Here is a 20179-nt window from a genome sequence, read left to right on the forward strand (position 1 = left end):
TTGCGTGAAAAAACGACCAAACCGCGAAAAAATCGAGAAAAATCTATAAAAAGGAAACAAATAAGACAAAAATTTTGCGAAAATATTTATTGTTGGGTTACGGTAGCACTCGTTTGCCGGCTGTGTTTTCGAAAATTCTCCTTAAAATACGGTGGCCTAACTTGTGTGGAAATTCGGCCACGACTCCAATTTTTTGCACAAGAATAATATTGTACCTTAAACCGAGTCCTCCTTCGTTTCCAGTGCATTGTAGGTAGATCAATATTCAATGGAATGTTATTCATACTCGAAGAAAGTGTGGGCATCACACACTCCTCTCCTCGAACGAATTGTCGAAGAAGGAAAGAAGCCACGTCGCATGATTCCCAATAAGATGCATGAAGAATATTGGGAAGAGCCGAAGATGGAAGAGCAACCATTGAGTTCGGGCAGTAGAGAAGATTGTCGATTCTTTTACTTCCCCACATTTGCGATGTATCGATTGAGGGTTCAAACTTTTGCGATTTTCCATCACCAAGTGGATATCTTTGATATCTGGAAGTTAATATGTTGGGTCAGAAGATCAGAATTATTAGGAAACCTTCCGGATTCAAAACTAATATCTACTAACTTTGGAACATTATAAGGTGGAACACAAGCCAATTGAGAATCCAGAACCGGCTCTATCCGAGCACCACATGGATCCAGTGGATAGTATAAATTGAAAAGTTGGCATGAATCCAAACTATCGATTTCTAGAAAATTGAATTTTATTTTTTTTTTCATAGTTTCGTTGTTTTTTTGTGTTCTTACCTGATCCTTCTAATTTTCTTTGCATCAAAGTCAATCCTAATGGACATCCAAGTAGGAATATAGTGCTTGGCTGGAAGTTGAGTCTCGATGCTCCGAACTGAAAACACTACGAAGGGTAAGAAAAATGACATCCCAAAATCGCGAATATACAAAAATCAGGGTACTGATATCAAAATCTTGCAGGATTCAAAATCAAAATGCATATAAAAAACTAAGGGGGAGGCAAAAGGATAATCATCATTGTCATCAACCGAATCGTTCACTCACACTGACAGAATCAACCGACACCAAAGAGATCTTCTTACGCACGTACGACGCCGATGGAGGTGCCGAATAATTACGAGCTGATCGACGAGAAGAATGTCCGTTTTGAAGAGACGAGTGATCTCGAACTGATTGATTGTGGGATTGAGGGCAAGAAGATATTGATGAAGTGTCGGTTACTGTTATATCGGTCATGGATTGGTGAGGAGATTGCTGAAATTGATATTCAGGCGACGGGTTTTATAAGAACCATCGCATTCAAAAAAAAATGTCGAAAAAAACTCACATCTTCCTTAATGATTCTTGAAGACACATTCGACGATAATCGCTTCAAAAAAGCCATAGAGTCACACTTCCTGGTCATGGCTTCATATAAAAAGATTCCTCCAACACAGTCCCCAACCACAAAAACCTCTCCATTGAACAATGGCTGAGATGCAATGAACTCATTATATGTCTCATTTGCTCTTCTGATCGTCCCTTCTACAGCTTCATTATACAGATGATTGGCTGATGGAAGCATCAATGATAACGATGGATGTAGTAATCCAAAACTTGAAGAAACATTGGTAAGCTTACTGACAACTTGAGTCATCTCGCATCCACAGGAAACATTCACAATGTGCAATCGATTCCTGAGTTGGGGATAATGACGTTGGACACATGTTTCAATGGTTGATCTGAAATCGTTTAGTTTTCAAAGAACGGTTTTCAGAATTCAATTACCCAAAAGTATTGGTGTCTGTAGTTTTGGAATCAGCTGGATTATCGGGAGAAAAATCTCCATGAAAAACCATAATGAGTAGTGCAGTGTCTGTTGAACCATTATGGGGAGTTAGAGGAGGAGAATCTGACAAGTTTGAAACAATTATTTCTCATCTTGGTCCCTAAAAACTTACTATCATCCTGGCCAATCTCTAATTCCAATTCACTACTCCATCTGATTATTGATGGTTTCTGTGTGGGAATCGGTGAAGTGTCACAGCAATCAAAATAAAGATCATCTGATACAGCATCACCATCGTCGTCATCTGATTCGTTCTCCTCGTTTTTTCCATCCTCATTCTCCTTCACAGCCATCACTTTACTCAAATGCAAAGCAGCTTCCGCTTCCAACTTCCGGATATCATTCATCGTGAGACCAGTCTACGAGAAAAACGATGAATCATAAACCAAAACACTAATATCAATCAAAAAACAAGAAAAAACTTCAAATCATCTATAAAATATCTGAATCCATACCCATTCATCTTGCCACGCCCACGCCTGTCGATGTGCTCTCATCATCGTGTTTCTCAGTGCCAAATCATGAATCCATCTCTCGGCTCTCGTTTGCATACCCCAGTATCGAAACTCGACTTTACATAATTTATACGCACACATAACGGACAATCCTTTCTTCCGATGATCTGTCACCCAATCGTCATTCAATGGTCCACGACCAGTCTTCTCGGAATGATAGATCTTGGGATCCTCTTCAGCACAGTAGTCATGGGATGAGATGGGATCTTTCACGAAATCCATGTAATCGATGATTCGAGTGGCTTTGTCTTTATCACTCAGACCGAATACATTCTCCTGTTCACCATGATCATCGAAGTAAAGAGTGTCCACTTCCAGACTGAATCGATCCATCATTGGAGTGGAGTATCGTGTTCTCGTCACCGGATACGCATTCCATGCTTCCTCGTGAGCTTCCAATGCATTTGTTGGCAGCACTGTCCGAATCCATGCTGAAATTTTTTTCAGAATATACAAGTTGTTTCTCTCCCACTTCATATCCGTTTTTCTCTCCTTTCAAGTAATTTGATATATTTTTGGAGACAAGATTCTAGAATCCATCACTAGCCGGCACAAAAAAAACCCGGAATAAATTCTGAATAATTCAAACTACTCGAGAGGAAAATCTCATCATCACCCTTACTTTCTTTCGTTATTTTTCAAATTTTATTTTAAAAAAAGAAGAAGAATCGTACCAGGAATACGACTTCCAATATGATAGATCTTGAAAGTATACTGTCCACTTCCGCCAGGACCATCCGTATATGGTTTATTGCTGATTATCTCAACTCCCGAGTCTTTGCCATGTGAATCCAGTCGGCTCTTCTTCTGAAATCAATCATCTTCTGGTTTTCAAATATGATTCTTGATTTTTTGAGTTCTTGAATTTGTAATGAAAGTTTTCGGGGACGTCATCTGAGGAATCTTATAAACCAAAAAAACCACAAGGGCGATAGAATGATTAATTTGATGAGCCTCAGAATAAATTCTTGATAAATGTGAGAATCCAGTGAATTTCTATTTGGAATTCATCCCCGAGAGAAAAAGTTAGTCCAAAGGAACTAGGTCAAAAATTACTAGAAATAAAATGAGTTAAAGTAGGGGGACATAGAAAAAAAAAACTAATTTTCTCAAAATTCAGTTCATATACACCCCTCGAGGAGAAAAAGGGCAAAAATCGTATTTTCATCCAGTGTTGTTTTTTCTATTCATTGAAATTCAGTTCGATAAAAATCAAACAAATGTATAGTTATATAGTCTCCTTGCAATCGTACAAAAACTACAAATTCAAACATCAAGTATAAGTTTCTGACCTACAAAAAACTAGTGCTCAGTGTCTGGATGATTCCAATCCCCGATTCTCTCTTTCTGAAAATAACATTTCTTCGACTTGTAATGCACAATTCTGTTTCACACTCGATTGCTCCTTCTCTTCCCTTTCTTTCTATTTCCATGTCTATTACAAGACTTTTAAAAGCTTTTTGTATGTTTCTCCATTCTACCACGTTTCTCGTGCACAATTTGTTGCCATTTGGGCTTCAATTAGTTTTACGTATTGGGGGCTTTTCCATAGGAATCTGCTCGAGACAGGAAGAGTGAACAAGTCAACGTTAGCAAAAGAAGAACAAACATCCTATGAAAGAAAAGGTACAGGTTTCAATGACAAGGTCACAAAGCACAGCGTTTGAGCATACAACATGCTCAAAGAACAGAAAGTTCGGAAATGATTGGGATCGGAAATGAAAGGATGAAAATGTTTGTGACTAGGTGAAAAAGGGATATGTCTGATATGAAATTTCTAGAAAGAGTACTGTATGGGAACTCGGAAAATGAAAAAAATTGTAACAGTATTCGGTTTTTCAACTTAAACTGAGACTGTTAAAACTTCAAACAGTTATAACAGGGCTGAGCAAAACGTTTTTGGGATTGAAATCGGAAAAATCTGGACGAAAACATTTCAGGAGCTCTGAAAATAGAGACTTTTCGGAACTGAAATGGTTTTGGGAAAAGAGTATGGGATTTATTTGAGAAAATCGAAAATGTTTCGAGAACCTTCCAGAAAATTTCAAAAGCTGGAGAAACTTTGAAAATACGTTTCTATTGTGAAAATTATTTCATTTTTACCTGGTATTTCAGCTGAAGCCCTGGTTTATAACTATTGAAGTTTGTGTTACCTATTTTCTAAAATGACTGTATAGGTATCACAAAAAAATTTCAAAGACACTATTAGATCGTAAAACAGGAATCGTTTTAGAATATCCCACATTTTTTTTAGAAATTTCGAAAATTCTGTAATTTCTTTTTTTTTCCTGGACTTAAATGTATATATAAACACAAGTGAACAAATGTTTCCATTCTATTACTAATGGAGAAAAATTGAACAACTGTTTCACAAAAAAGACCAAGAACATTAAAAAAAAAGGAAAACTGACCTGTATCATATACAACTGGGCGATGCGATACTCCTGTACCGTCATCGGCAACAGAATACGGTACTCTTTAATGAGCATCTCTCTTCTATTGAGTGTCTTGTCCGGAGACGGCAACAATCAACAACTTATTCTTATTCGTCGACGACACATTTTCAGCTAAAAAAGAAATGGTGACGCTATTGGGAGAGTGATGACAGGGAAAAAATAAAGAGAAAACGATAGACAATGAAGAGAAAGGGGCGGGAAATAGTGCATGTAACCTGCTGGAATAAAAAGAGGAAAAGAAAGAAAAAGGAGAATAAAAAAGAAGAAGATAGAGATGGAAAAAAGAGTGGAGGAAATAAAATGAATTGTAATTGGAATGATACGAATTTTTATAGGAACTATTTCATTGCTTCATTTTCACTCATTTATAGTTTCAGCAGTTAACTATGTGTGCACTTTTTGATCATCATATGAGTGCATTGTCATATGTGATTATTTGCGTTTTTTACGTTGCGAGAAGAGAAAGTGATAAGGAGAAAAGGAGATATGACAGGAGACAGAGAAGGAAAGAGTGTTTACTTCGAAGATCACTCTCGTTTTTTCTGGGGTCAATGATAACGATACAAGTTTTTAAAAATAAAAAGAAAGGTCAGAAGATGATACAGAATGATTCTAGTGGTTTCTGGTGTTTGAAGTGGTAAAATAGCGATTAGAAGAAGAAGCTCAGTTCGTGTCTAGACTGAAATTCTTTTTGAATTTCAAAAAAAAAGGATTGTAAATGAAAAATGAAACTCAAGTGCTCAAAGTGCCAAAAAATCGAATTCGATGAGAATTGAAAAAATTTGTACGAAAATTATAGGATTAGGAAATTGCAGCTTTACTTGGATATAATTATAGAGTATATCTGAATCCGGTTCCTTTTGGAAGAGTCAGACCAGGTGAAGAAGAAGGTCTATTTTTAAGATTTATAAAACTAGACGACTTATAGCTTTTTCCTGACGCAGAAAACGTACAACAGGCACTGACAGACAGGAGATTATAGAGGAAAACTTACTAATCGTGTGGACTAACACACAAAAAGAACAAGTTTAAAAAAAAACAGAATTGACATGTTATACACGCTATCGTCTCGGATTTCGTTTCGTTTTCGTTTGGCTTCCAAGGTTTCAGACTCATTGGATCCTTGCTCTGGTCTGAAAATGACTGAAAGAAGCACAGATATTATATAAATGAGACATCACTCTCGAACATGGTGATGTGTGGCGTGGCGTCCGAATAGAGGAGGAGACTCTTCTCTTTTCCTCTGTCTCTTCTGTATTAGTTCCTGCGTCTCGTCTTCCGCGCATCTCCCAGCAGCCATTCAGTCGATATGGCCAGGCAACTAGCGGTGGGCAGAAGAAGAAGAAGAAAAAGGGATGGAAGGATGTATATGTGTCTGCGTTTCGATACATCTTATAATATCTCGTTTCCGTCTCCCGTCAGCCGTGTCAAGACCTCATTAGCTATTAGGGATTTGGTGGAGCAGGACGGGAGGGAGGAGAAAGCCAAAAAGAGGCTGAAGAAGTTGAGAACCACGCCTTCTTTATCTCAGAAAAAAAGAAGCAAAGAAGAAATGGTTTTTTGAAGAAAGGAGACAAAAAAGGCATTCTATAATTTTGGGCTTTCTTTCCTTTTTTCTTCTTTTTTCCTCTTGAATAAACAAATCTAAAGAACAGAAAAAGTAAATTATAAAAGAAAAAAAGCTCAGTGGAATGGAGGAGCAGACGATATTCATAAAGCGCAAGTACTTAACTAAAACATCGAAAAACAGAAACACTTAAAATGTCTGAGAGGGCAAGTACAGTAGTCCCTAAGGAAAACATTTTTTGAGGAGGACCAAGAAGTTTTTAAGTACCCCGGGGGAGCGTACTCACTTTCAAAAATCATAAGTTAAATGATCAAAGTTTGAAAATGAGGGTCAAAGAAGGATTTTAAATACTTGAGTAAACTTCAAAGTTAGATATTTTCCATGGCTAATCAAAATGGGGTGAACAATAAGGATACTGTAAAACATGTAATATGGTCCCACACACTGTCAATTTTGAGCGCAATCATCTCAATTCCTATGCAAGATAACAAAAATGTTTCAACTGATAATGCACTTTTGATATTATGATAAACAATTCATCAGTTGACAACTTTTCCATATCTTTGACAGGAACCGAGAAAAATCGGCTTAGAGTTGGGAGTAATGGGGTCTTTCTAGTGCAGGTTTTTTGGTTTTATGCCCAATTTTTTTGGATGGGATGCTTGGATTCCTAGAAGTTGGTCGAGCAAACAGAACTACAAGATATGTCTTATTCGCACTTCCATTTGGAGTTATCTCAAAAACAAAAAAGTATTCTAGTCACCAAACAGCTCACATGACATTGCAACGGGGTGAAAAATTGAATTGGAGAGTGTCCGTCAGATGACGTGTGTAACTTCTTCTTTTTCCTCTTCTTCGTTTTTTCTTGAATTTCGAACCGATTTCCGTTAAGTTCGTTTCCAGATGTTCTCAATGTCTTTTGGAATATTTTATGAGCCGCCCGTCCCCACGATTTGAGAAAAAAGAAAGCGATGAAAAGAAGGAAAGATGGAAATCATAAAAACGCGGAGAGAGAAAAAAACGTTATCAGACATCAAAAACCGCTCATACGAATTCCTTTTTTCTGCTGCTGCTCCATCTTTCAAAAGATCTCCGTAATCTAGAGAAACAAGAATAAGATGCTTTGAGTGAAGAAAAAATAGAAAAGCAGATGTTAGGAAATATATAAATCTGAAATAAGATACAGCTGAACAAATGAGATTGAGGAGAAAGAAAATCGGATCTGTGGAAGAAAAATACCGGTGGCCGTGGCCGAAGGTCCCACAACAAAAATTACAGTAACCTAATAATATTTTTTAAAAATAAGAGAAAACCTGACGAAAAGCAGTGGAAATCGAGATAATAGGTTCGGGAAATGAAATATTTTTAGGTTACGGTAGTTTTCGTCATGAGACCTTCGACCACGGCCACCGGTGTTTCTCTTCCAGAGCTCCGTTTTCCTTGTACCAAAATAATAGAGCATCGAAATTTTTACCTCAAATCCCAAAAAAAACTAGCAACATAAATTCGTGTTTACTTGGAAAGAAAGAGAAGACATTATCGACTAAAACAAAAAAAAACAGGTGAAGGAATATAGAAATACTGGTTTTCACTCTTCAATACTATTTTAATCTACTGCAATTACTGAGGGATTTGTTTTTTGTTTATGGGTTATAACTAAATCGATTGATGTTTAAAAAAAACAGATCGCAAAATTTTTTTTAAAAATTGTAGTCGATTCTAGCGAATCAGTTGATGAGCAGTCTTAAATCAGCTTATTCGAATTCGAAGCGCTGAGCTTTTCATCTGAAATTTCGTATAGCTGTCCTTTTATTGATCTTTGCAATGTATTTATGAATAAGCAAAGTTTGAAAAAAACTTTGCCAGGGAGGGGAATCGAACCCCTAAAGGATATATATCCACAGATCCCCCGAACCTGCGCCTTTGCCAATGGGCCACCCCGGCGACAAGTTGTTTTAAGAGTAAACATCAACATAAACTAGTTTTGGGATGAGCAAGAGGTTACTGTAGTTCTCAAATTCGAAAAACAACAAGTAACTGTTGGTTTTCTTGGCTTTGTAGTCTGAACAATCGTTATGAAGGTTTATTAGAGTGAAAATAATATTTCAGAATGTTGAAAATATGGATAAATATATAAATAATTTCAGCGAGATCAGAGATTTATTCAGATGTCATTGCGAATGCAGGTGATTGAGTGGAAAGTTGTCCACGAATCGGGAGATACAATTTGAATTCTGCCGGTAATTCATCTTCGGTGTACAATCGATCGGCGAAGTAGACTCGACGGATGCGGCAGTTTGCATGAATCTGTAATCAAACTTTGCGAAAATTTCATGTGAACCGGTTCTTACCTGAATTCTGAGAGTCTCGACGTAGTTTGTTCCGTATGCGCGTTTAACGAAGTCGCTCAAATTGAACTGAATCTGATTCCATCCTTCGTCCATTCTCATTGGCATTGTGCAGATGAACGGCTGGAAAACATCAAACTAACGGAATTTGTGAAACATTAAAACTACCTTCACTCTTGTTGCGGACTGATAGTTCGACGCACGGAACCGTCGCTTGATTTTCTTGTCATCGATAATTTGAACTTCGAATGAAAAGTACTTGTTCATGTTTTTGACAACCATCACGAAGAATGGCAATTTGATTCCAAGTGTCTTCTCTGGATCGACTGGACAACTGATGAATGCGGTGCTGATGTTGTTTCCCATGATTTCGAGAACCAGAGATTGAATCTCTTCGTCGGTTATTCGTTTCACATGACCATTTTTTATCTGGAAAACGACGAAATTCATTGAAAGGAATGCTGATATTACAGCTTCAATGAAGCTCCACTCGAGGAAACGGAGCCACTTTATTCGTATTAGGCAGAAACGTTAGAAAAATTCAATATCTTCGAAAATGAGAAAAAATACTCACCTGAGTATCCCATATTTGTAATGGTTTGCTTCCGATACTGTAGAGAACAGAAAGGAGTCCACTTTGGAAAGTATTGTGAAACATTTCACCTGCAAATCGAAAAGGTGAAAACGAGAAGTTTAATGTGGAAAAGAGCAGTCCGGCGTGAAATGGGTCGAGGGCGGGAGCTGGTTGCCATGTCGACCAAAAGTAATGCACGAGAAGAAGGGAAGCCAACAACTCTTTTTTCTTAGAACTCTCTTACGATGTCATATTCTTTTTATTTACTAGATAAATTTATCAATGAATACGAAAATGGAAATTGGAATGTGCGGTTGAAGCTAACAGAAATTAGAGTTAAGAAAAGCGATTGGACAGAGTCGAGATACGGAAAAAGGAAGAGAATCATGGCAGGAAGCAGGCTTTATAAGAAAATTTATTTGAAGAAACAGTTCAATCTATTCAGCGTCTCCGTCGGTTCCATCGAGTTCTCCGTCCTCGTCGGCGGTTGCTTCTTGATACTGTTGGTACTCGGATACCAAATCGTTCATGTTGCTTTCGGCTTCAGTGAACTCCATCTCGTCCATTCCCTCGCCAGTATACCAGTGAAGGAAGGCTTTGCGACGGAACATAGCTGAAAAAGATAAATAAACAATGCAATGTACTTATTGTCGAATTAAAAAAAGTGGGACCTGAGTGCGGCAAAAACGTAATATTTCAGATTTTCGCCTCGTTCGAGCTACTTTCGCAATTAAGTTCGGTTTTTTGATGAAAAACAGATTCTAGAGATGCTATCGATCATTTTCACACCAAGAAATCTAAATTTTGTCCAGAAAATCCTACTAAATTCATAGAAATCAGTTTCGTTTACTACTGTAGTGATTTTTGAGCGAGGCCCCGTAAATCGATGCGGAAGCCGTCAAAAACTGAAAGAGGAGATAGATTTTTTTTCTGTAAAAAACTTTCAAAATGACCATTTTTTTCTTTCGGAAAACGACCATACATGAATCTAATTAATTGAATCTAATTAACTAAAAACCACTAATTAATTTTTAAAGAATCATTTGAATTATCTTCAATCTCCACAAAATCAGATAAAAAATTCTGAAATTTTGGTTTTAGACCTGCAATTGTGATCGCGCCAAACTTTTTTTCTGTAGATCAAAAATTAATTTGCAGTTCGGAATTGTTCTGTGGGGGAGCGGGAGGTGTAAGTTTGTTTAATTCGACAATACCAGTGAATTGTTCCGAGATTCTCTTGAACAACTCTTGAATTGCGGTGGAGTTTCCGATGAAAGTGGCCGACATCTTCAGTCCACGTGGTGGAATATCACAGACTGCAGTCTTGACATTGTTTGGAATCCACTCAACAAAGTATGCCGAATTCTTGTTCTGAACATTCATCATCTGATCATCGACTTCTCTCATTGACATGCGTCCACGGAACATGGCGGCAACGGTCAAATATCTTCCATGTCTTGGATCACATGCAGCCATCATATTCTTGGCATCGAACATCTGCTGGGTCAGCTCGGCAACAGTTAATGCACGATACGCCTGGGCTCCCTTGGCAGAAAGTGGAGCGAATCCGGGCATGAAGAAGTGAAGACGTGGGAATGGCACCATGTTGACAGCAAGCTTGCGAAGATCAGCATTTAACTGTCCAGGGAAACGGAGACATGTGGTCACTCCGGACATGGTAACAGACACTGGAATACATGAAAATTAGGTGCCGAAGGTATAACGATTGTTGTTACCAAGGTGATTTAGATCTCCATAAGTTGGGTTTGAAAGTTTGAGAGTTCTGAAGCAAATGTCATAAAGTGCTTCGTTGTCAATGCAGAAGGTTTCGTCGGTGTTCTCAACGAGCTGATGAACGGAGAGCGTGGCATTGTATGGCTCAACAACAGTATCCGACACCTGAAACATTCAATTTTTAATAAAAAATAGTTGGCTTGCTGAAAACTTGCTTTTGGAGATGGAACGACTGAGAATGAACTCATGATTCTATCTGGATACTCTTCACGGATTTTGGATATGAGAAGAGTTCCCATTCCAGAACCGGTACCTCCTCCAAGAGAGTGCGTCAACTGGAATCCTTGGAGACAGTCACATCCTTCGGCTTCTTTGCGGACTACGTCAAGAACGTTATCGACAAGTTCAGCTCCCTCGGTGTAGTGTCCCTTGGCCCAGTTGTTTCCCGCACCCGATTGTCCGAAAACGAAGTTGTCCGGACGGAAGAGTTGACCGAATGGTCCAGAGCGAACTGAGTCCATAGTTCCTGGCTCGAGATCGACAAGAACGGCACGAGGGACATATTTTCCTGCTGAAAACAAAACAAATTATTTATAAGTGCATTTTAACCCAGTTTTGAAATTTACGTTCTGAAAGAAAAATACCGAAATGTCGAAAAAATGTCAAATTTTTGTTTTTTCTCTGCGTCTCGAAACCTAACTTTTCGACTTCGACCGAGCGCACTTGCGAAACTTGTAATTTCTGGTAGGAGACCCCGAAAATTCCGAGGAAAAAAATTTTCCGGGAAAAAACCCCGAGAAAATTGGCAGAGTCAAGGGCGGAGCCTAATTTTCACCCCTGGCACAGTTTTGCCGCATGGTTTTTAGTGCATTTGGATACGGTCATGAGAAAAACCGTGCCAGGGTTGCAATTTAAACTCCGCCTACTGTTCCCGGGAAATTTTCCGGAAAAAAAGAAAAGTGTGAGGAGTCAGGAGTGGAGCCTAAATTGCAAGCAAAAACGTGCGCAGCTTGTGATTCATGCTCCGCCCACTTTTCCGGGAAGGTAAATTTTCCGAAAAATTCTTGTAACAGTACAAAAATGTTCCTCAGACTACTTCAGAATGATTTTATTCTGAAAAAAAGAGTTTACCGTTTGCCTCGTTGTAGTAGACATTGATGCGCTCGAGCTGCAAGTCACTCTCTCCATTGTAGGTTCCATCAGGTTGAATTCCGTGCTCGTCGGAAATCACTTCCCAAAATTTGGCTCCGATTTGATTACCACATTGTCCAGCTTGTACGTGTACGATTTCTCTCATGTTGAACAATGGAGATGGTTGGTTGAGATGGTTGGAACTGAAAGCGCAAAAAAAACTATGTAACCGGAGAAGAGTGCTTTAAAATGGGGTCGAAAAAAGGAGAAGAAGGTTCACGTAGGAAGGTAAACATGCATGGTGACAGGTGGAAACATAAATTCATTGAATTTTAAATTAAAATGTTTCACTGCGGCTGAATAGAGGCAAAAACTAGAAAACGACCGATTGGGGCTTCTGCTCGTTTTTGGAAAGAAAGCGAGCTTGACTGGCGGGGTCGTACTGAGGGACAAAATTGGCAGATGGCATTGGGAGGACGACGTTGGTTAAATTACTTTTGCACCGGCCCCAAAACAACGGCTTTTTGGTTAACTGAGAACTCATAAATCCTATGGAACAAGGAATAAAACAAGGAATTGAAAACTGTCAACTGAGGAATAAGGTCACAAAAAGCGGAGGGGACTCTCTCTTCCAATTCCCGTCAATTATACTCTCCGTCGTCGTCGTCGTTGTTGTCGTCTTCTCTTCTTCGTCCTCTCGGAATGCACTCGGAGACAAGACCCCAATTGCTTGTGGAGCACAACAAAAAGGATGAGAGAAGACTGGGGAGCCGAAGGGCGCCGAGCAGTGGAGCTCTGAATCGATTGTGACAACGCTCCCGTTTCGTTTCGAAGCAGAAAGAAAAAGATGGAAAAGGGCACCCGAATTTTGTTGACGAGGATGAGCAAAGGCGGAGATTGAGAGACAGAGAATGAGTTGGACAAAAGAAAGGACACGAGATCTTGATACGGGAATATGTCAAGATTTGGTAACTTTGATGTGTGTAAACTGAATGAATGGAAGAAGAGAAAGGGTATCTTGATCGGATAGAATAATATTCGAGTTAATATACTGGGTGGCAACAATGGTGGAGAACTGTGCATATGAGAGCTGCTACAAATGAGACATCGTAAAAAATAAGAACTGGTGGAATAAGCACTGCAACGAATGATAACTGTAATAACTGCTACAGATAAGAACTCAAAAAACTAGCTGAATATATTCTGAATACAGAGAGGTTTTCTCCAAAAAACTGGCTACTCTATGAAATCTAAACAGAGACTAACACACTCGGATATCGAAATTAGAATTTGAACAGAATGGCAAACGGAGCAACGTTTTCGATGGTGTCGTGTGTCTTCTCGGCAATTGGATTACCATCGAACACATTGGATAGAAAGAAGAAGGAGCGGAAATGGAAGACATGATGATACCGAGACAACCTCTTCAGAGACTCTTCCAAATGATGGGTCATCTGGTGATGTGCCTCAATAAGGGTTTAAACACCGTATCGCGGATGGGAACCTCTATTTGAAATTTGGCACTGAGCCAACTTTCACCACTTACTATTAAGATGCTTTCATTCGGTTTTTCAAAAAACGTTTTGAAAATTCAAAAACTATCACACAGCCAAATCTTGCGACAAAGCACACTTTCGTACCGTTCTTGACGCCGTGAGGAAAAGTTCTAGATTGACTTCAGAAAACAGCGGACTCTTTTCTTTTGTTTTTAAGATTCAGGTCCCTTTGGTCAAGCTACAAAAACAAGGTCATAAAATTCTAACCAAATGAAAAAAGAAATGAAATGAAAAAATTGCTGGAGTGTTGCGAAAGAAGAGGAGAAGAAAAGAAAGAATGGGCATCTGGACCATCTGTCATCATCCCCCCACGATAGCTTTTCTCCGCCCCTCCTCCTTTTTTCGTTTTCCAATTATTCAGAGCACTCTCCATTTCGGTTGAAAAGAGAAAGAAGCAGAAGAAGGGATGGGGTCATTCCGGAATAGTCATTGTTTAATTAGAGTGCCTTCATAAAACCGAATTGGACAGACGAGAAACAGACGGCCTCTTTTATGGACCTCTTTTGGCTCTATTTTCCAGTGGATATATTCTAGTGAAATGATGAAGAATACATTGTATTATTGAGAAAAAATAAGTAAAGAGAAATATAAATCGATTAAAAATTTAAAAAAAAATCACAAATTTCATACATAGGACCAGTAGCTAGCAATATCTAGAAGTGAAAGTGAGATGGGAGTAAATATTTAGATTTATGCATTTACAGTAGGTGATATTTTAATGTAGTTAGATGGCAGCTGACTCGTATCCAGATTCCCCGCTTGCGATAGATGGATTTTCGATCTGAAAATTAATTGTTTTGTTTTAGCTCATTTACAGTAATCACTCTAATAGAAGGTTACCTATCCTTATACTTTAAGATCAATTATCTCGGATATTTATTTATTTATTTCAACGAAGGGGAGAAAACCACTAACACGGGAAATGTCTATGAAACTAGGAGATATAACAGGGACATACATTTGTTTTAAATGGGAGATGGAGGAAAAACCGAGTTAGTAATTAGTTGAATTCGAGACAAGAAAATGTTTTAGATCACAGGATAATAGCCGATTTTTGAAAGCCGCTGACGAGGGCTTCACCGGAAACACTTTGGCGGGTAAAGAGTTCCAACATCTGATTACTCTATTAGAGAGAAATTGAGAAGATATTTTTGTTGAGTTTTTGATAAGTGATTTGAAATAGTATTTGTGACGTCGCCATGATCCAGCATGATTAAATATTTCGAAAATTGGAACCTCTATGATAATTTCTTTGGAAACAATAATTTTATACGTGTAGACCAAATCATTATAGAGCCTGCGATACTCCAAGGAACTTAGCTGACATTCTTCCAGTGCTTCAAAGTATGAAGTGTATGCCATCCTGAATTTTTTGAAAATTCTGAAAACAAATGACTTTTGCACCGATTCCAATTTTATAATATGATCCTTTAGGATTGGAGAAGTGACTATCGTTCCATATTCAAGTAAAGGGCGTATGTAAATTGTATAGCATTTTATAAAAACACTCCACGATGCGTTTTTTAGAATGGAAAAGAACATGTTGATCCTCTGATGTGATTTCCGAATAATCAACGAATAATGATAATGGAAACTCAGGTTACTGGAAAAGTAGATCCCAATATCACGGACATTTTCCACAGGGGGAATCAAAGCTTGATTTAATTTGGGATTCATAACATTGGAGTTGGCATATTTTCTTGTTGCATTGAATTTGATGTATTCACACTTTTTAGGAGCCGCTTTCATTTTCCACTTCGAGCACCAATTCTCCAATTCAATTAAAACTGCATCAATCATACGATAAGAGGTATCGAAAATCTGCGAACTAATAAAATGTTGGTGGCATTATGATAAAAAGTTTATCATTTGACTAATTTTTGATAACATTTACAAGAACCGAGATAGTTGAGCTCAAAGTGCAAGTAAAGGGCTCAGTTCTATTAGAGTGTTTACGGTATGTACTACTCCAGAATTGTTGTTTGAAATGATTCATGCAAATTCTTAGAATTTTGCAATTTTGGACTCATTATCTATTTATTTTCTCTTTGGTCATTTCGTGAGTCACTCAGTTTCGAAAAAAAATTAACAGTTTGTGAATCAACGCCTTATAGAACAAATAAACTGTTTCAGACATACTGTCCCCACATCGCTTACCGAGTCATTTCTGACGTAAGGACGATGGCATCCCTTGCGAAGTTCTTCGAGGTCCTTCCACGTGCCTACACTACATTCTGATCCAGAGCTTCCGAAATTAATTGAAACGGAATCCGTGACCGAATTGGGTGATGCAGATCTTGTGGGAGGAAGGTTTGGGCGATCGACTGGCTGATATTCCTGTCCATTGTCCCTGGCTTCTCCTCCGATGCACTGACGGATAGTGTTCCAGACTCGATGGAATAGATTCATGACTGAAAATTGAAATTGACAGGAAAAATTGAATTATTTGAAAAAAGGCAACGCGAGAATAGAAAAACTATGAGGTCAACAAACATATGAACACATTTCACAATACATATCGAAACATATGTTCGAAGAAAGAAAGAAAATCTTGAAGGTTGGCAAATTGTTTCGAGAGTCTAATCGCATATCTAATAGAATAAAATGCTTGATACGGCAACAGAAAAAAAATGAAGAAGCGACATTGAACTCAGTCTTATCAGCTGATTCTGATTAACATTGGAACGGGGTGGCACCAGAGTGTGGAAACGAAAAAAAACTAGGGAAAATTATTTTTAGTGATTAGGGCGAACTAAAATGAAATGGCTGGAATGTGTTCTGATTATATATCATTGGAGGATTTCAAAATTAAGTCTTAGCAATATGCTGAAACAAGGTGTAGTCTGTTTGGAAATCGCCTACGATAGAGGAAAGAAGCGAAACGAAACGGTTGTTTGTATTCCAGCAACAATGAGCAAAACAATGACAATTCGAAAGTTGATTCATATGAATAATGGTTTTGAATTAGTTCCTTGAGGGAAATTTTGCTGAAACCAACAGTTCTACAAAGAAGTGACGTCTCAAAATGATCAGTTTTTCCTTTCCCAAAAAAGGAAACTGTCTGATAACATACACCTCTTTGACTTTCTAATTCTTCTCCTTTTATGTACTCTTTTCTTTCCAACTTCATAGTTTTCCCGCTTTTCCTTCTGATAAAATATGAAAAAAGGAGAAAAATAGTTCATACGAAAACCGAAGTATCTACAAAAAGAAAAGAAGAAGAACTCAGCGAGAAATTCAAATTTTTACAGACAAAGCTTTTCATCTCGACTAAAAGAAACTCAACTGAAAAAAATCAGCTAGAAAACGATGGATTGTGTGCCAAGTTTTGTTCAAAAAACACGAGGTAAATAAGAAGAAGAAAACAGCTGTTTCACAGCACTTTTTCTTACTTTCTGGTTCTTCTTTTTTGTCTAATGACCGCTTTGTCACGTCACTCATGCATCCTCTTTTCTTTTAGAAAACACTTGCTGTTCCGGAAAAATTGCAAAATTTCTTGGATGTGATCTCACAGAGCCAACAGTAATTTAGGAGGATCTGAGGAAGATACAAACAGAAAAATAGGTACAGTTGAATCTTGCGGTTTTAGGGTTTTCCTATTGAATGAGCGATGGATGACCCTAAATTGAACGAGCTTTTTTGATTGACATTTTCGGTTTCCTTAAGAATCATGTTCCTTTTTTGATTTATTGAAGCAAAGACAAAAATAGCATTGCTACCGTAATATCACAATATTTTCTGATTTTTCCAGACAGAGACACTGAGCCTCGGTGAACTCTTCAAACATTGCCATAAAAGCTACAACTTACATGACTCTGTCATTTCAGGGTTATATGGTATCTTGTAGTAGAATGTGCTTTCCGGGACCACCGTTTTGTTTTGTTAAAATTATTTTCTCAACACAAAAAATACATATATCGTGAAAAATATTGAAAATCAAAAAAGTTCTACAGAAAAATCTAAAAAATTGATTTGGCAAGATTTTTAGAGACCGTATGCAAGAAAATAACCACGATTTTTTTCACAAACTTTCAGACTCTCAGAAAACTATTTTCCAGACCCCAAACAACGGTCTTCCACTGTCAGTTTCATATGGCTGCCTACAAAATTAGAGAAAATTGATTTTTGATTGAAGGTTATCAATTTTCCAATGAAGAAATTCTTGAGAACGTCATCTGATTTGGAGTCGTTCTGACCTGAAGGAGTTCAGTTTGCACCATAACGTCATTTAAAAAGAGAAAAACAAAAAATCCAGGTTACATCATTAATTGAGATAAAATTATTTTCCAGTACTCATTTGTCCAGATTTATGTTCTAACTTTTTCCAGTTCTATAAAAAGTTTGATCCAGATCAGAGATCCACGATCAGCAAAACTTTTCTGTTCGGACAGCGGAAAGCGGACAACAGACAACGGAAATTTTTTCAAACCCAACGAGTATTTCCGGAAAAAATGACGCAGATGAGAACTTATCGAAAATAGCGATGGACAAGAAAACAGAGCTCATCTCACGCTATTTCAAAGAACCTGGTCGTAAAAAGGCGCCCCAGCGAACGTGAAAAATCACTGCGCAACGTGTCAAATTTCGTTGGCTGAGGATCAAACTTTTAAACGATGAGCAAAAAAATCGCGAGTTGCAATGCGTTGATTAAAAATAATTAGGTCAAACCCACGTCAACTTTGAAATTATTAAAATTCGTTTGAAGTAAGTTATCTGGGGCGCGTTTTTCGAACCGTTGCTTTGAAACAGTGTGCCTTATCGACAAATGATTTGTCGACAAACGCCCTTTTCGACAAATTTATCGACAAATTTACCGGTAAATTTATCGGAAAATTACCGACAAATTGTCGATAAAAACAACATTTATCGACAATTTGTCGATAAATTTGTCGATAAAAATGCTGTTTGTCGACAATTTATCGACAAATTTATCGACAAATTGTCGACAAAAATTGCTATTAACCGCAGGAATTACTTGTAAAAAATCGTATCGTTACCATTTTTTCCTAGGACTTCTAGAATGATGGAAGAACTTACCCAGGCAAACTTCATAGGCTATCTGGCTTGGTGGCCCCACTTTCACAACATGAATTTTCTAGGCCACGATTATTTTTAGCCTAGAAATGATCTGATGTTCACCTGGTGTGTTTTTAGGTGTGTTTTTAGGTCAACATGGTGGCCTAACTTTCGCGCGGTGTGTTTTCTAGACCACCATGTAAAAATGGCCAGAAAACATACCAGATGGATATCTGACCATTTCTAGGCCAAAAAAAGTTGGTGGCCTAGAAAACTCAACTTACTAAAGTTAAGCCACCATGTTAAAATGGCTCAGAAAACGTACCATGTTAACATCAGATCATTTTCAGGTCAAAAAGTTTGGTGGCCTAGAAAATTCATGTTGGAAAAATTAGACCACCAGGTCAGATGGCCTAGAAAAAAAAGATGAGATACGATTTTTTACAAGTAATTCCGGCGGTCAATGGCAATTTTTGTCGATAATTTGTCGACAAATGCCCCCTTCGACAAATTTATCGACAAAAAAAAACAACAAATTTATCGACAATTTGTCAACAAAATTTTGTCGATAAATTTGTCGATAAATTACTTTCGACAAATTTACCGATAATTTGTCGACAATTTATCGACAAAAAATTATCGTTTTTTATCGAAAAATTTATCGATAATGGTAAATTTGTCGACAAAATCGGAAAATTTTTGTCGATAAGGCACACTGCTTTGAAATACCGTGTCAACAACCATTTTTAAGTGCCTCAGGAGAAAATTTCGATTTCAATGTTTCTGGTCAACTGAAGGACCAGACAATTTCTACAGACAACGGACAACGGATTATCCGTGCAACTTTGATCAAGATCCATCTTCCCTTTTTATAAACTCGCACCTCCGAAAAGTTTGTTCCACGCCTCCATTTCAAGTTCAGCCAACTATCAACGAAATTATGATTGCCAGATACCAACTTCAGAAACAACTAGAATTCCTTTAACCGAATCGAAGAAACCATGCAGAAGACAAGAAGAACACCTCGGAGAAACAACAAAAGCACAGAAGACACCTCGGAGAAACAAACGCCGAAGACAAACCACGCCCCCCCCCCCCCAAAAAAAAAAAAAAAAGTAAAGAAACGGTAAAGAAACAAGGAAAAAGAAGTTCTAACATCCAAAGAAGCGGTGGAGTGTGACGAATTGATCCGATCCATAGTCTCTCACTGATTTATCCGTAGTTGGTCCGTAGTCTTCCACTGAAAAATATTAAAATAGTTTAAAACAAATTTTCATGTTCTTTACCTTATCAGATTTGTACCAATCCTTTCAGGACGTTGTGTGGGCGTCGCAGCTATTGAATTGTAGCTATAAATAAAAATATTAGATGAAAGTTTTAGGAAATTGAAAATCATCAAGGTTTTTTTCTATCTATCAGAAAAAGTTTAATTCGATAAA

At 37.8% G+C, this 20179-nt stretch overlaps 4 protein-coding genes and 1 non-coding gene across 5 annotated transcripts in view; all 5 read right to left on the reverse strand.

The window, feature by feature from the left end:
• Positions 1–4847, reverse strand: part of Cbr-pitp-1 — a gene marked incomplete at both ends in the record, with an annotated part of 6136 nt that extends 1289 nt beyond the window's left edge. Inside the window, 10 exons of the mRNA XM_045244121.1 lie at positions 216–534; positions 581–734; positions 793–889; positions 1060–1269; positions 1343–1736; positions 1783–1906; positions 1956–2202; positions 2299–2789; positions 3033–3165; positions 4770–4847. Coding sequence (XP_045094101.1) covers positions 216–534; positions 581–734; positions 793–889; positions 1060–1269; positions 1343–1736; positions 1783–1906; positions 1956–2202; positions 2299–2789; positions 3033–3165; positions 4770–4847 — 2247 coding nt within the window. The remainder of the gene's footprint in view (positions 1–215; positions 535–580; positions 735–792; positions 890–1059; positions 1270–1342; positions 1737–1782; positions 1907–1955; positions 2203–2298; positions 2790–3032; positions 3166–4769) is intronic.
• Positions 4848–8241: 3394 nt separating this feature from the next.
• Positions 8242–8325, reverse strand: CBG28362. The gene has a single exon. It is a non-coding gene (tRNA).
• Positions 8326–8541: 216 nt separating this feature from the next.
• Positions 8542–9387, reverse strand: CBG09753 (the record flags this gene model as incomplete). The annotated part of the gene is made up of 4 exons (XM_002641422.1): positions 8542–8688; positions 8733–8852; positions 8898–9158; positions 9304–9387. 4 exons carry the CDS (start codon positions 9385–9387, stop codon positions 8542–8544), a joined length of 612 nt encoding a protein of 203 aa, XP_002641468.1.
• Positions 9388–9740: 353 nt separating this feature from the next.
• Positions 9741–12334, reverse strand: Cbr-ben-1 (the record flags this gene model as incomplete). The annotated part of the gene is made up of 3 exons (XM_045244122.1): positions 9741–9916; positions 10518–10991; positions 12169–12334. 3 exons carry the CDS (start codon positions 12332–12334, stop codon positions 9741–9743), a joined length of 816 nt encoding a protein of 271 aa, XP_045094102.1.
• Positions 12335–14448: 2114 nt separating this feature from the next.
• Positions 14449–16133, reverse strand: CBG25874 (the record flags this gene model as incomplete). The annotated part of the gene is made up of 2 exons (XM_045244123.1): positions 14449–14505; positions 15882–16133. The coding sequence occupies 2 exons, from the start codon at positions 16131–16133 to the stop codon at positions 14449–14451; spliced, it is 309 nt and encodes a 102-aa protein (XP_045098948.1).
• Positions 16134–20179: the final 4046 nt, after the last annotated feature.

This window comes from Caenorhabditis briggsae (genome assembly GCF_000004555.2).
Source record: "Caenorhabditis briggsae complete genome, chrIII, whole genome shotgun sequence".
NCBI classification, from domain to species: domain Eukaryota; kingdom Metazoa; phylum Nematoda; class Chromadorea; order Rhabditida; family Rhabditidae; genus Caenorhabditis; species Caenorhabditis briggsae.